The sequence below is a fragment of the Aedes albopictus genome, chromosome 3 (assembly GCF_035046485.1).
Source record: "Aedes albopictus strain Foshan chromosome 3, AalbF5, whole genome shotgun sequence".
Lineage (NCBI taxonomy): Eukaryota > Metazoa > Arthropoda > Insecta > Diptera > Culicidae > Aedes > Aedes albopictus.
This window is the reverse complement of record NC_085138.1, coordinates 149,306,290-149,323,350: the sequence shown is the minus strand read 5'-3', so window position 1 is coordinate 149,323,350 and position 17,061 is coordinate 149,306,290. Positions and strand designations below refer to the sequence as shown.

At 41.1% G+C, this 17,061-nt stretch overlaps 2 protein-coding genes across 2 annotated transcripts in view; one reads left to right on the top strand and one right to left on the bottom strand.

Moving 5' to 3' along the window:
- LOC115266038 (RNA polymerase-associated protein CTR9 homolog) overlaps positions 1 to 11,630 on the bottom strand; it is a 47,781-nt gene extending 36,151 nt beyond the window's left edge. Inside the window, exons 1-2 of the mRNA XM_029871847.2 lie at positions 11,427 to 11,630; positions 11,141 to 11,239 (exon numbers count right to left, since the gene is read on the bottom strand). Coding sequence (XP_029727707.2) covers positions 11,141 to 11,239; positions 11,427 to 11,468 — 141 coding nt within the window. The 5' untranslated portion in view covers positions 11,469 to 11,630. The remainder of the gene's footprint in view (positions 1 to 11,140; positions 11,240 to 11,426) is intronic.
- Positions 11,631 to 11,964: 334 nt separating this feature from the next.
- LOC109416429 (mitochondrial import inner membrane translocase subunit Tim29) lies at positions 11,965 to 12,772 on the top strand. The gene has a single exon (XM_019690487.3). The coding sequence runs from the start codon at positions 12,127 to 12,129 to the stop codon at positions 12,745 to 12,747; it is 621 nt and encodes a 206-aa protein (XP_019546032.2). The 5' UTR covers positions 11,965 to 12,126; the 3' UTR covers positions 12,748 to 12,772.
- The last annotated feature ends 4,289 nt before the right edge of the window (positions 12,773 to 17,061 follow it).

Sequence of the window (17,061 nt, the reverse complement as noted above, 5' to 3'; positions counted from 1 at the left end):
GTGAAAATTCGGTAGAATACGAAGTGGAATTTAACATTACGATTAATTTAACCTCCACTTTTTGTATTCAGTATATATAGGTGTAATATTTAACAATGTTTTGATATTACCTCATTTTTTTCAATATTTACCTATTTTACGCATTGATACTATGTACTGATAATTATAATACAAAGTTAATGTTATTGTTCAATTGCACAAATCAAAATAAATGTACCATGTTGAACAAAATTATTTTGTAATCTTTATATAAGGTATTGCTTAACAACCAAAAGAGTGTTACATTGATTCGCCTCAATATAAATGGATCTCGTCTCAAGTAATGTGTCGAATTTTATAGCGTATTTCAGCACTGTATTATAGAGTAGATTCTCAGGACCCATGCTTTACTTCCGCATTTTTGTGAGATTGTCGGAATAGGGATTTGATCCCAAGTCCTCAGCGTGCTAGGCATGTGCTCTAAACATCCTACAACATCCGTTACTCGGTATGAACAGTTGTTCTTCTTTATTTAAGCTATCTAAATGACTCATAACAGTCTCCTTGTTTTTTTTTAATGAAATGTAATACACGTATTCATGAGTTTTTTTTTTTAGTTGGCATTACGGATAATTATATATTTGAACTCCGTCTTACTTTGAATGTAAAATTAATCTCTGTACATGAATGCACAATGTACCATAATGCATTTAATATAATTGCTGATAGTTATCTGTATTGAGATCTTGGTCCCAATATGAACCATATAGGCACGCTGAACGTGCAGTACGCCAGCGTTGTGTTTCTAGCGCAATTCTTTAGCAGAATTAAGAATAACAACCACTTATTTATTCCCATTTTTTTTTTAATTTTCAGTCATTTCAAATCTTGTATTTTTTTTACAGTACCATACAAATATCATCCACGATGCCTTTTTAAGTGTATCTTTTGACCACTCGTCAAGTAGGCTTTGCCTGAGTATTTTTATTTTCATAACTGTCAAATAGTTTCAAAGTTGTAACCATTGCCATTTCTCATGCAATGTCTCAGCAGTTATCCTCCTTTTCTACTAATGTAGCGGCTATCGCCTAATTTTCTGCGTAATGCAGCGACTATCGCCTGTTTTCCTGCGAATTGCCTATATATATATAACCTAGATTATATATAACCTAGCCCCCGGTAAACTTGCTCTTAACAACGTACATTACCGGCGGCCGCCCCGGTACGATCTAGAGCGACTGAAGCAACCGAATGTCGCCACCGCATACGCGCAGAATCTCGATGCAGCGTTGCCGCACGAGGGTGTGCTCGATGTGGCCCCTCTAGAGGACTGCTGGAGTACAATCAAAGCAGCCATCAACAACGCAGCTGAGAGCACTATCGGGTACGTAGAACGGAGTCGACGAAACGATTGGTTCGACGAGGAGTGCAGAGCGATTCTGGAGGAGAAGGATGCAGCGCGGGCGGTAATGCTGCAGCATGGAACCCGACAGAATGTGGAGCGATACAGACAGAAGCGGAAGCAGCAGACCCGTCTCTTCCGGGAGAAAAAGCGCCGCCTGGAAGAAGCGGAGTGCGAGGAAATGGAACTGCTGTGCCGTTCACAGGAAACACGCAAGTTCTACCAGAAGTTCAACGCATCCCGCAAAGGCTACGTGCCGCAAGCCGAAATCTGCAGGGATAAGGACGGGAGCCTCCTGACGAACAAACGTGAGGTGATCGAAAGGTGGAAGCAGCACTTCGACGAGCACCTGAATGGCGAAGAGAATGTAGGTACGGAGGACCAAGGCAGCGGAGAAAATGACTATGTTGGTGCAGCAGAGGACGGGAACGAACCAACTCCCACGCTGAGGGAAGTTAAGGATGCCATCCACCAGCTCAAAAACAACAAAGCGGCTGGTAAGGACGGTATCGCAGCGGAACTCATCAAGATGGGCCCGGAAAAGTTGGCCACCTGTCTGCACCAGTTAGTAGTCAAGATCTGGGAAACCGAACAGCTACCGGAGGAGTGGAAGGAAGGGATAATCTGTCCCATCCACAAGAAAGGCGACAAGTTAATGTGTGAGAACTTTCGAGCGATCACCATTTTGAATGCCGCCTACAAAGTGCTATCCCAGATCATCTTCCGTCGTCTCTCACCTAAAGTAAATGAGTTCGTGGGAAGTTACCAAGCCGGTTTCATCGACGGCCGGTCGACAACGGACCAGATCTTCACCGTACGGCAAATCCTCCAGAAATGCCGTGAATACCAGGTCCCAACGCATCACCTGTTCATCGACTTCAAAGCGGCATACGACAGTATCGACCGCACAGAGCTATGGAAAATTATGGACGAGAACAGCTTTCCCGGGAAGCTGACTAGACTGATAAGAACAACGATGGACGGTGTGCAGAACAGCGTAAGGATTTCGGGTGAACTATCCAGTTCATTTGAATCTCGACGGGGACTACGACAAGGTGATGGACTTTCCTGCCTACTATTCAATATCGCCCTGGAAGGTGTTATGCGACGAGCCGGGCTCAACAGCCGGGTACGATCTTCACGAAATCCAGCCAATTTGTATGTTTTGCGGATGACATGGATATTATTGCTAGGACATTTGGAACGGTGGCAGAACAGTACACCCGCCTGAAACGTGAAGCAGCAAAGGTCGGACTGGTGGTGAATGCGGCTAAGACAAAGTACATGCTGGTAGGTGGGACTGAGCGAGACAGGACAAGCCTTGGCAGCAACGTTACGATAGACGGGGATACTTTCGAGGTGGTAGAAGAATTCGTCTACCTCGGTTCCTTGCTAACGGCTGACAATAACGTGAGCCGTGAAATACGAAGGCGCATCATCAGTGGAAGTCGTGCCTATTATGGGCTCCAGAAGAAACTGCGGTCAAAAAAGATTCACCCCCGCACCAAATGTACCATGTACAAGACGTTAATAAGACCGGTGGTTCTCTACGGGCACGAGACGTGGACGATGCTCGAGGAGGACAAGCAAGCACTCGGAGTTTTCGAGCGACGGGTGCTAAGGACGATCTTCGGCGGCATACAGGAGAACGGTGTGTGGCGGAGAAGGATGAACCACGAGCTCGCTGCACTTTATGGCGAACCCAGCATCCAGAAGGTAGCCAAAGCCGGAATGATACGGTGGGCAGGGCATGTTGCAAGAATGCCGGACAACAACCCTGCAAAGTTGGTGTTTGCTAACCATCCGGTTGGTACAAGAAGGCGTGGAGCGCAGAGAGCACGATGGGCGGACCAGGTGGAGCGTGATCTGGCGAGTGTTGGGCGTGACCGACGTTGGAGAGCTGCAGCTGCAAATCGAGTATTATGGCGGCAAATTGTTGATTCAGTATTATCATGAATTTGATGTTAACTAAATAAATGAAATGAATCAAGCGGTACAAAAACCTAGAGGAATTCTAGATGAAACTGCTTGAAGAATCCCAAGTTCTGTTTTAAGGAAATTCCAAGTGATTGCACAGGCGAATTCCTTGGGATTTCGTAGAAGTATCCCAGGAGTATTTTAGTTTGGCCTTGATTTTGCAGATTTTCGATGAGGTGTAAACCAGGGTCGTGCAATTTCGAAAGGAAACCATGACGTACGACGACTGTAGCAAATCGTTTCCCATGCGAACGGACTGCTGTGATGCTTCATCTCTCACCCAGCAACACACTCGTTCGTTGCTGCTACAGAAACAAGTGTGTATGAAACATGGGATGATACACTTGGATTTTCGTTTCATTTATGAGTCATTGAAATACTTCAACATGCTAAAAACACTATTTAAACCACATTTTTAAATAGTGGTGCACGCCAATAGAATGATAATTATGTTTTATGAAAGAGGATAACAAATTCGACCACTTAAATCCAATTAACCGACGCCCGTAACCATTGAGAGACTAGCGCGCACCAGTGAGACACTAAGGCTGTGACCATAGTGGGTAAGGTGAGATGCGATCGGATGCGATAAGTTATGAGATGAGAAGAGGGATGTTTGATAGGCCATAGTGCATGAGGTTTTCAATGAGGGTGCGCATGCTGTTTTCACATCCTTTTTCGCCTATTCCGTGCGCATCAACGACTCGCGTGATTTGATCGATGAAGTCGCTTGTATGTTGAAGCGCTTTTTTGGATGTGGTAGTGAAATGATCGTTTCATCTATAAGAGGGGAAAGATAAAATTCACTCGCTTTTTGTTTTGCGCAGGTCGTTTTTTTTGCTATAACTTTGATCCTGTTGCAATAGCGAAAACCGACCAGTTCAAAAAAAAATCTGGTGTAACTGTACAAGATTGAGATTATTGAATTAATTATTTGAGAAAAAAATGTAATCCTGTACATGTAATCATATCCGCGTGAGCGATGTCTTTATGTATACACATATTTTTACTTTCCGAACTGGGCTATCTGAGTGTTGATTTCAATTTAAATCAATATGAGTCGGTTTCGGCATTAAAACATTACTTGATTGTGCTGACCTCGGCAAAAAAAAAACAAAAATTCGGCAAGTATGTATTATTTAAGGGTATAGTTTTTTTATTACAAAATTTTCGGCGATATCTACGAGAAAAGATGTCTCTAACAAGTACACAATATTCATCATAAGGACTGTATCGTTAATTATGAGTACATCTTTGAGGCCCTGTATTAAAATGACTAATTCTTAGGGAAGATTCAAAAATTACGTCCATCGTTTTTCGGGATTTCAAGACCCCCCCTCCCCCCTCTGTCACGCAATTTCCCTATACCCAATACACGTACTGTCACACTTTTCTAGACCCCCCCCCCCTCCCCAAAATGTTGGACGTAATTTTTGAACGTTCCCTTATTTTGACAACTGCTGTGTGTTTATGTGTTGCTAGCGTTGTAAACAAAAGATATGATAGTTATCAAAGTTAAAGTTTTTCCTCAAGTGGAGCAACGCGAGTGTTTACGGATGAGAAGCGAAAATCGATTGTGGTCAGGTACTGCTATGAAAAATGATTATCGCTAAGAAAATTAGCAAAAGTAAGAGGTGTTAGCGTTTTTTCTGTCCAAAATGCTGTCAAACGACTCGGTTTGCATAACACACTGATAAACTCACCCAGACGCGACAGAAAACCAGGTGCGTCCAAGTCAAATTTGGACAGCAAAATTTGCAAAATCTTCAAAAGAAAAAAGGAGGTATTCATCAAAAAAGTGTGGAACGACTATTGGTATGGTTCAGCGCGCCAAGGAGCGTAATTCCCTGAAGACTTACCCAAAACAGAAATGTCAAAAAAAAACAGTCAAATTCTGGCGGATTATGTGAAAATTCGGGCTCGGAAACTGTACGACGATGTTTTGAGCAAAAAATACATGTGCATTATCATGGATGATGAAACGTATGTCATATTGGACAACAAGGCACTTTCAGGGGCACAGTTTTTCAATGTGAAGCGTATCACTGATGTTCCGAATTCGGAGAAATCGAAGAAAAACTGGACCAACCCAAGCAAAACCATCAACGGAACGGTTGTCCAAAACCTTATGTTGACGGCGTAGGTCTCTGACCCACTTGCGCTCAACGAGTGAGAAGAGAATTTCATTTCCGCACCGCGACTTACGCGTGACCGGCGGTCAATAGAGTTTGGATATGTTGTTGATGTTTACATCGGGGTATTGTATTCATTCAATAGAAAAGCTTCGACGCAATCCAATGTCGAATTAGAAGTCAAGTAATAAGTCATTTACGAGTATTTAATTAGATTTAGTGTTTAGAGAGTGCCGCTAATTTTCAATACCGTTAGTTATAATAATAGAAAAAATCTTTGATAGTGGAATTGTCATCAAAACCTTTCTATCTAGGTTGCCGTAGACGATTGTCGGAAAGTGAGAGTAGCTCGAGGCTTGGTTTGGTTGAAACAGGGTGGACCAGGGGCCTGTAGCATAATGAAAATTTTACTAATAATATTAGTCTTGTAGCTTGTAACTTATAATTTTCTGTTGCATAAAAATACTACAAGTACAAGTTACAAGTCCAATACTACAAGTCGGTTGGACTAATATTATTAGTAGAATTTACAAGTGTATGTTGCATAAACAAACTACAAGCATAAAATATTAGCTATGACTTGTACTTTTGCTTACAAGTCTCAAAGTTCTTGTAAAATAATTTACAAGTTAGATTTAAAGTATTGCAGAAGTTATATTTAGTTTTGAATATATCGATTTACCATTTTGATGAACTCAAAAGATATTATTTCTAACATGTCAATCTTAATTCCAGTTTTCGACGATTAAATTTGGCAGTATGTATTCGAAACTCATTGAAGAGAAAATTGGGGTCTCCAGTTAGCCTATAGTGGTTAAGGCTATGGATCCCCAATCCGGAGACGGCGGGTTCCCCAGACAATCAGTCATCGTATAAGATGCTGCATAAGATGTTAAAGTGGAGGCGATATGCGTACATTTTACATGCGCCTAAATGGAGGCATGCACGCATAAGGCCTCCACTTTATCATCTTATGCAACATCTTATACGATGACTGGTTGTCTGGGTCGATTCCCGTTCCGGTCGGGAAGATTTTCTCAACTCCCTGGGCATAGTGTATCATTGTCCTTGCCTCACAATATACAAATTCATGCAATGGCAGGCAAAGAAAGACCTTCAATTAATAACTGTGGAAGTGCTCTAAGAACACTAAGTTGAAGCGAGGCAGGCCAAGTCCCAATGGGGGCGTAGAGCCACAGAGAAGAAGAAGAGAAAATTGCGTTGATGTACACTTTGTATCCAAAATATAATTTCTGCTGAGTCTCTCAAGCTCTCCAAAGTTTCTACAATACCCATCTTTGATTGGAGGTTCTTGGTAAAGTTATATATTATGGTCACTGCATAAGCACAGGTAAAGTTGCAGATGCGAAATAAATTTGAATTAATTGCTTGTATTGCACATCATTAAGCTAATCAAGAGCTACAATATACATACACTAACTCGAATCGAGTTGCGACATATAAACGTAGGTAAAAGCTCCATTTTTGCATTCCAGATCACTTCGGATTTTAACAAGAAGCATAATACATGTTGCTAAATCTTTATACATTGTTTTTCAACCAGTACTATTAAATCTTTGGGACATTTTACTAAAAATCTAGGTACTTGCAGTGTCATCTATATATATAAAAATAAGTCTGAAGTTCTTTTGAGGCAACAAAACTCAAGAACGGGTGGACCGATCAGCATGACTCTTGCATGGTTCGATTCGTATTCGTGGTGGCTGTGTTTATATGTAGAAAAAATTGCCAAAATGAACTAAAAAAATAAGAAAATATAGAAAGTGCTGATTTTTTATGAGCTGGGAAGAAAACCAACACGATCGAAATGAAACCAATCTAGAGTGCGGTGCAAGAATGACTTCAACAATTGTCAAACCACCGGCAAGACAAAGTTTGCCGGGACAGCTAGTACTTTGTAAAAAAACGTTTCGTCAGAGCGGCCGAAAATTATCCAAACAGCACAGCCGAAAATTATCCAAGCAGCACATTGATCTATCGTGTAAAGAATGCAAAACTTCGGAATAAATGAAGTTATTTCCGTATGTTACGCGGAAAATGCAGAATATAAACTAATATCAACTGCCATTTCAAATTAATAGTGAACTGTCGGATGAATTTTGACAGGTAAATGAACCAAAACAACTTGTATTTTCATGGTCACTAATATTACAAGTGCTAATAATATTAGTGGAAAATTGAGCCTTTATGCAACACAAATTATTAGCACTTGTAATATTAGTACTTGTAACTTGTAACTTGTAGCTAATATTATTAGCCCGATTATGCTACAGGGCCCAGGTGTAGCAAACTGTAAGTAGAAACTAATAGAGATTGATAAAAGGAAATAATTGAGAAATCATAATACGTTTTCTAGAGTCAGAGCTAGTGCAGAGTTAATTGATATTTGATGTCGTGCGAGTTAGGAAAAACTATTTCTTGTGAGTGAATTGTATAATAATTGAATTACCAAATGTTTACTGAAGTCAAAATTATATTTCTAGTTTGAGCTGCACGTAAAATGTCTGCTACAAAAAAAATATTTATTTTCTATTCCGAACCTTATGAAGAACACCAAGAAGAAGGTGCGAGAGCTGGCAAGATCCACGAAAAATTAAATATAAAACGATACCATGGGCTTTTCTGATGGTCAATAAACAATGTAATTGAATTTAATTTACAAAACAAATAAAACATTTTCAGATACAGCAATTTTCAGGCGTACTCATAATCAACGAACAGTCCTTATATTAGGTAAAAGAGTATCAATCAAAATTGATGTCACGCAATTTTCGTTAAGAGATCTAGTTTTGCCAGACAAAGAAAAAAGCAGAACTTTTCAATCAGAATCCTTAAGTTAATCCTCAATTAAGTTGAATACCATAAAACCTTAAACATTCTAACTTGCACATGAATAACATGCACTGGACAAACGACCATATCAAACATTGATCACTTGATACAAATCCCGAACAGAGAAAATAAAATGTTTTCTTATACACATATAATAACAAAATTATGCTGTAAAAAACTTACACGATTTGATGGAATACTATTTTATATGCAATAAAATATGTTATTTTACATAGTGATCGATAGACAATATGATAAATTTTTATTACGTCCGGTCAATCAAAATGCATGTCATGTGTTAAGGCATTGAGTTAAGTTTAAAAACAACAACATATTAACGCATTTTATATTACCTACTAGCATTCCCAACACATTAAATCCGCATTGTTTTACATACACAACGAGCGCAATCATAAAATCCATACCCGACAAGCATTCTCTTGCATTCTCTTGCGTTCTCTTGCGATCACATGCGTCGAAGCAGCTCCATCGCATCTCCGCACTCATCGCAACTCATCTACTATGTGCGGTTCATGCGTTCTGCATATAGTTTCCACAGAGTGTGCTTCGACGCTTATCCGATCTCTTATCTCTTTGCATCGCACCTCAGCCACTATGTGCTCAACGTAATGCTCTGACGGGTGAAGCACAAGCAATGCGCCCGGGTGGGAGACTACCGAGTGCTACGATGAGTGGAAAAGTTTTTTTTAACGACCGAGTCATTAGAAAAATGTATGAAACACTTGAAGTGACTCATTCAAAAGTTGCATGAAAGTGTATCATTGAAACGAAATTGTACGCCCCTGGTGTAAACATTCATATATGTACATCAAGTTACTCTTAACAACAATTTCCCGGCTTTTTCCCGCTTTTTTCCCGGTCGTTCCGAATTCCCGTCTTTTTCCCGGTTTTCCCGGTTCGGTGGCCACCCTGTAGAGAAAACACTATGATTGTAGGATTTGTTGTACGAATCTAATAGATAGATTTCTTAGTAATTTTCAAAGTCTCTTCCAAAAATTCATGATAAGTACTTTTTGGATACAGAATACCCAGAAAAAACATTCTAGATGAACTTCTGGCGGAATATCTGAGAAGATCACTCATGAAAGAATTTTGATTTTTTTTTAGGAACATCTTATGGTGAAATAAGTGTACTTCATGGTAGCGTAAATGGCTACTGCAGAAAGTCAGGCAGGTTTTTAGGTTGAAATCGTAAATTTTAGGAGAAATTTAAGAGGTTAAAGAAATCTTAGATTTTGTCTGATAATCATCTAGCATTGAGTTATTTCATCAGCCATTGCAATATGAAAGTCTCACATTTTTAGATATGTCAGGAATTTATCCAGGAATTCCTGAAAGACTTGTTTTTGAGAACGTATTTTCATCAAAATTTAGAGGCAGATCAATTATTCGGGAATTCTTCCATAAATCATACAACTATATTGCTCCAAATGCTTTTCAATACTCATTGGAACTCCCGCGAGAATTTCAATTGGAAGTTTAACTAAAAACTACGAATTCTCTAAATTCTCTAGAATTTCCTGGACCAGAAGTTTCACCGGGAATTTATGCTAAAGCTTCACCAAAAAGGGATTTTCCCGACAATTCACTCCGGTTTTCGTCGAACTTTTTTTTCACCAGTTCAACAAAAGAATACAACAAAGAACTTCATGAAAAACGACAGAATTTTTCAAACAAAATATTGGAAACACTTACTACTAAAAATCCCTTCATATATTCTTAGAAGAGTTACTCATCCAGATTTTCACAATTTTTTATTTGAATTTCCTCTGACATTACATCAAGAATTTCTTGGAGCAATTCATTCAAGAAATTAATCCAAAATTTTATCAGCATCCTACCCGAATTTCTCAAGGACTTTTCGCTCAAAGGCACAAGTACTATCTTAGAGATTGTACCAGGACTTTCTTTTTTAGAATTAAGTTATCCGACAAACTCGCACAATGTGAGTTCTTCCTTCGGAAGGGAAGTAAAGCGTGGGTCCCGAGATGAACTAGCCTAGGGCTAAAAATCTCGTTAATACAGATAGAAAAAAAAAATAGTTATATATTTTTTTGTTTTATAAAATTTAATACGATGCTGTATGCTTTTGGAACATGTAATCCTGAAATTCAGAAGTGTCATATGAATAGTTTAATAGTTTATTTAATCAATGATGCAAACCTGTTACATTAAATGTTTAGGAGAGGTCAATATAATATTTATTTGTCTCAACCAGTCTTTCCATCAGAAAGTTCATTAGAACATCTTTGAAATTGTTCAAAATGTGAAAATGTTATGTTGATTCACTTAAATTGTCATAAGGTAAGGTAAGTTCATTAAAAAAAAAGTCTCACGGAACCTACTGCAAGCCTATCCATATACGGGAGAACAACAAAGTCCTTACGAATTCCTAACATTTGGAATTTGGACACAAATTACTACCACACAAACAATTGGATAAGTCAATAAATATTAAAATTTAAGGATCCTGTGTACTTGATGACAGGATCAAATATTTGACAAGGAAAGAGTTCAAGAAATAACATCTGTTTGACACTAATGAAAATTCGATCGAGTCAAACAAGATGTTTGAACATTGTTTTTTTTTTTTGGACAAATATTTGATCCTGTGTACTGGACTCATAAGAATCCAGCAAAGATTTACAACAAATGGCAAGGCCACAGAGACACTTAATCAAGTCACGCAAGTCTAGTTCACACATCCACACAGTTTAAATTCACTTCCGGTTCTTTGACTGAGTGACCACCTTTCGTAACACTTTTCCACACTTACCGCAACTGTCACCCAAGTGTTGAGTTGGGACCGTTCCTGCCGCAAAATCCCCAGCACTTCCTCTCCCTCCGGCAACTGTTCCGGATCGAGCTCGATGACCTGCGAACCAAAACCATAACAAAAACATCACTATCACTGCCCGTTCGATATCTGCCTAGCGCTACGCCATCCATCCAACAATCAGCATCATCCCGCGGCAGCCGTTCTTCTTGTTGTTCTTCGCCGTGCGGCTGCCACCCGACACCGACGACAATGCGTCATTCCGAAAGGAAATCCATTTTCTTACCTCGTCCGTGTCCCGGAGCGGGATCTCGATCGGTGCCGCCATTGTTCCGCTTCCGGCTGAACAGTTTAGCACTGGTTTCCGCCACTCGCGAGCACTTTTTCCCGACGAAAATTCGAATTTTCTCAAGAGGTCAAACCGAATGCGAAAATTTCACTCCGCGACGAAACACCACAACGACGACGACGGGGCCAGCAGTGACAGCCGCCGCTTCTTGACGCGCGGTGCGATGACAGCTGCGGAGGAATTTTACCGAACGCGCAGATGAGTCAGAGAGCGGGAACGGGGATACACGATTGATTCTAGATGAAGCTCAAATAAGGGCGAATGTATATTTAACATGATTGATTTCTGTTCATGTTCGTTCATCATTGTGTTTTTAAATAAATTGGAATAAAATGGAAATCAAGTCCAGAACTAGAAAATTTAGTATTTATTTTCCAAGCTTTCGTTCTGTGGATAGACCCGATAGGCCTTTTTAAAAAGTATCTTATCTCACGTGTATAGTAAAAAGTAGTGAAAAAGACCGAACCCTTTCACCTCGTGTCTCAACATCGCTGTCAGTTTGGGAGAGCATAAAAAATGTAAACAGTGATCACAACACAGAAGTTATGTAAAATAATCGTTCAGCAGTTTTTAGTAGAAATCCAAGCAAAATACCGCACCAAATAATCTCAAAAAGTTGTGAACAACCCGCGTAAATATGGCATTCCGTGGTGCGAGGTTTGCCTCGTCATTCATTCGCAACAACCTGGACGCGTTCAAGCAAAGACAGACCGCTCTTCAAAACCGGATCGACTCGATTCAATTTCCGGAAAAATACAAAGGAACCATATGGGAAAAATGGGCCATGTACTGGCGAAATCTGATCCGTGACTACAAGGAAATGGTCATCGACACAGGTAAGACGATGCGGGAGCGACCGGTGCGCAGCGGGATTTACCTCACCCTGCTGGGAACGACCTACTACTGCTGTTCCACCAATCCGGACGAGGCGGACTTTGTCAATCGGTTCCGACAGTGTGCCAACGAGCTGCAGCTGGTGCATCCCAGCTGCCAGAACCCGACGGCCTCCCACCACATTCAGTTCCTGCAGCGGTGCTACAACGAGGGTATCGTCCGGAGGATAACGCTCGGGGTGGTGTCCTTCATTTGGTTGGACAATTTCGACCGAGGGGTGGCCATCTACAAGGCCATCTGTCCGTACTTGCAGCCCCGCTACATGACCTTCCACGAGCGGGTTGTCGACGTGGGCTTCAATAACGAGTGGTGGCTATTGCGGAAAAAGATGGTCGATTACGATATCAACGAGGAAAATCTATAGGAATAAATTAGGAATCCCGAGCAAATTGGTGGGTTTTGAATTGTCGAAAGAAATGTTCATGGCCTTGTTAAATTAGAGTAAAGTGGGGCAAAAGTTCGAGTGGGGCAAGAGTTTCTTTTGAAGAGTTTGATCTCAATTCAAATTATTTCTTTCTGGTGTCAGGGTTGTTCGAACCCTTTTTGAAAAAAAGTGTTTCACTCCAAAAATTATGACAATTGATCACTATTTCGAGAAGTTATGACAAAATGTTGGTTTTCGATCAAAAAATTGTAACATGCGATGGCCCTTCCAACGCATGGAATGAAATTTTAATGAAATCGAATTCGATATTTTATTTTGGGGCTTAACTAGATATATTTTGAAGATGCTCTAGCACAGTGGTGCTCAGGCTGGAGGATACCGTGGGCCAAATTTGCTATTTAAGATCGACCTGCGGGCCGCATAAAACATCGATGTACAAAAACAACAAGAACAATTCTAAAGCATATTTATTAAAAATCTGAACTGTTCAATTTAGATTCACAAATTTGGATGAGAAAAACATTTGAGCTTCAAATTGAAATTCAAACAAACAATTAAGAAGTTGCCCCTAGAATTGCCTTGAAGCCACTTCAAGAACTTGTCAAGCAGCTTTTATAAGAATTTCTTTTGAATCGCTCCAACAAGGTTTGCTGGATTTTCTCCTGAAATTTCTTGTAGAGCTGCTCCAGAAGGTTTTCGAGAATTTTTTTGAAGTTTCTTTTAGTTTTTGTAGAATTCTCTTGGAATACCTCCAAGAACTCATCTTAGATTCGCCTTTGGAACTGCCCTGAAGTTACTTCAGGAATTCCTCATAATTCGTTTCGAAGAATGTCTCCTAGCTTCCGGATTTTTCCGAAAATTTTCCAGGAGTTTCTTGAAGATTTTAGTAAATCGATTTTCCTCAGGCGTTCTAGGCATCTTTTGTGTCTTGATGCAGTTGGTCCTGGAATCTTGTTTGTAGTTACTCCTGAAAATTCTCTTTTTGTTGCTCGAGGAATTTGTTCTAAAATTGTTTAAGAAATTTCTATTAGAGTGGCACCAGTACATTTTTGTAGGAGATGCTCCTATAATTTCCATTCGCCACAACTTTCTCATTGATTTTCTTCAGGTTTATTTTCTGCAGGATGATTTGAGTTCCTCCATATGTTTCGCTTAGAGTTGCTTAAACATTTTCTCCAATAATGTTTCCTGGAGTTTCTTCAAAAATATATCCAAAAGTTTCTCCAAAAGGGCACAGGAGACGCTTTATGAATCTCGCCTGAGATTTTTTTTCTTTAAGTTCGTTCAGGAGTTTCACTTGGACAATTCAAATTGGATTCGTAAGTTTTGTTTCGAAAAATGTGAGAGTCTTATAATAGAAATTTAAACAAACAGTGAAAATTGAACAATATTGGCAACCAAGTTGAGATTTGTTGAGCGTTGCATTGACTGCGCTTAAAACGAAACTAATTTTTAAATGATTCAAGATTACATTTTTAACAAACTTTCATTTGATTCGTACCACTTATAAATCACTATAACCTGGCTTCGTGACTTAGCTGAAATGCCGAAATATTTCGGAGTTGCGATTTCGAATCTTACCAGAACGGATTGTTCTTTTTGTTTATTTATCATTTAATTTGTGTTCAACACTGTGAAAATTGATCAGTATTTTTTTTTGTTTGATTTCTTAATGAATTTAACGAGTTATTTCAAATAATCGTTCTAAAATTTCGATTCGTCTTAAAGTACTCCGCGGGCCGCATCTTAAGGCTTGGAGGGCCGCATGCGGCCCGCGGGCCGTAGGATGAGCACCACTGCCTAGCATGTATAACTTTTTGCAAAAAAGATTTGGAAATCGTATTTTACTCAGTCATTTGACAGCTCTTGTTTCGTCAACACGTGTTTTGATAAACACTAGAATCATCTGCTGTTATTTTCTAATTTCTCGCGGACTTGGTCCGTTTCGTGATTATCGAACTTTATTTTTCCGCCAACGGAACACACTCACGCCGCGAAATGGCTTCAACAGTCGACCGAACGTTCGTCATCAGCTTCCGATCGGTACCAAGCAAGCTCAAGTACATCGACATCTCGAATTTCATCGTCCAAAAATTGAACTTCGAACTGCACCAAATCAAGCATCTCCAAGTTACCAACGGCCGTGTTTACGTAGGAACCGAATCACCAGAAGTTGCACAAAGTATGGTCCAAGAACACAACATGAAGCATCAAGTGGAATTCGACGGTAAGCTGTACACAATTCCGATCTCTATGGAAGATGGCACGATTGAGGTTAAGATACACGACCTCCGACCCAAAATAAACAATCAACAACTCGTGAATCGGATGAAGGAGTACGGAGTCGTCACTGCGATTCGTGAAGAAACTTGGAAAGATTTCTTCCCCGGGGTCCCAAACGGTGTCCGGATACTCCGGATGAAGCTCTTAAAACCTATCCCATCGTACATAACGGTAGAAGCTGAGATGACGCTGGTTACTTACAGGGGCCAGTCTGCTACGTGTAAACACTGCCACCGTAACGTACACTTCTCCCAAACCTGCTCGGAATACGCAAAATCGCTGAAACCGCCATCGGTAAACGACCGCCTGACTATGGCTGACGTTGTGAAAAACGTAAACACTAATCACAGTCAACCGGACGACGGCTTTATCGAGGTGAGACGATCCAAACGCAAGCTAACTGAAGCGGAAAAAGTGAAACAAACGCATACACGGTCCAGATCGAACGTTTCGCTTGCGGCAAGTATTTCATCGATTGATGAAACGACTCTCTTGACGCAGTCTGACTACCAGCTACCAGTTGATTATCTCGCAGATCCAGTCGTGTCCTTACCGGCTATGGAAACGGCATACGATCTCACTCTACCACCCGTGATGCACCAAAGCCAGCAGCGAACCACACAAACAAGCGGCGGAAAATCGGTATCGCCACAGCGCATTGCCAGCCAAAACATCGGTAGAATGACCCGATCACAAACGCGCTCCAATTCCAGCTCTGGGGATCGTTCGCGATCTCCGTCAAGGCTCCGACACAATCTGTAACCTCGTGACGTTAAGTTTAAGACCCCCACCGAACACAGACAACTAGACAACCAAACTTCAATTTAAAAAACGCAAATGGATAAAACAACTTTTTCGTCAGCATCGCCTCCGACTCTGAAAGTCGGTACTGTTTCCAGCATTCTCAACAGCACACAAACTACGCAAAGCCTTTCCCCGGTGCCGGCCGTTGTCGGCAGTTCGGATTGCGTAGCAAATAAAGTTTCCTCGACAGCGGCTGGCACTGTGGGGCAATGCGTCCCACAGGTCAGTCCCAACAAACCATCAATTCTCACGGGTGCTACTGCGGAATATTCTCAAGTTTCAGCATGTACAGCAAGCCATCGCTCGTCACAGTCAAGCCACCACTTCCAAAACACTGTTACCTTGGATAATACTACAGTGAGCCTCTTTCCGCCACTTGGAAAGGAGGCAGTAGACGCCGCTCTATACGATCGGCTCCACCAAGTGCGATACGGTCCTGCCGCAGTTATCAATCCTCACGGAAGTCGATCCAATCAACCGGTCCAAATACCCAGCATACACAGCAGCACACAAACTACGCAAAGCCTCTCCCCGGTGCCGGCCGTTGTCGGCAGTTCGGATTGCGTAGCAAATAAAGTTTCCTCGACAGCGGCTGGCACTGTGGGGCAATGCGTCCCACAGGTCAGTCCAAATCAACCACCAATTCTCACGGGTGCTACTGCGAAATATTTTCCAGTTTCAGCATGTACAGCTGCAGCAGTTACCTCAAATATCCCAGTCGGAGGTTCAACGCCGGGATTTGTGTCGAGTGAAGATCTCTCGGTGGCCGCATCCTCGTCCTCCTCCAGCTTCCCGAGGCCAACTCTTCCAAGACGGGTGAACTTTATTCTGCAGTGGAATCTCAACGGTTACAGAGCTCGCCTTTGTGATTTAGAGTTATTGGTCAACAACAGCCGGCCCTGGGTGCTTGCACTCCAGGAAACAAACAACATCTCAGCCGTCGAATTGAATCGCACTCTAGGCGGTAAATACACATGGACAGTCAAGCGATTATCGTATCACCGTCATTCTACTGCAATCGGTATTCGTCAAGGAATCCCTCATCGAGTCCTCGACATTCCTACCGACTTGCCCATCGTTGCTGTGCAACTGATTGGTTCTACTACTGTATCGGTAGCTTGCGCCTACCTGCCAGGTGGAAAAAAACGACAACCTTCACAATCAAATTCAAAGCTACATCCGAGCACTCCCAGAACCACGGATATT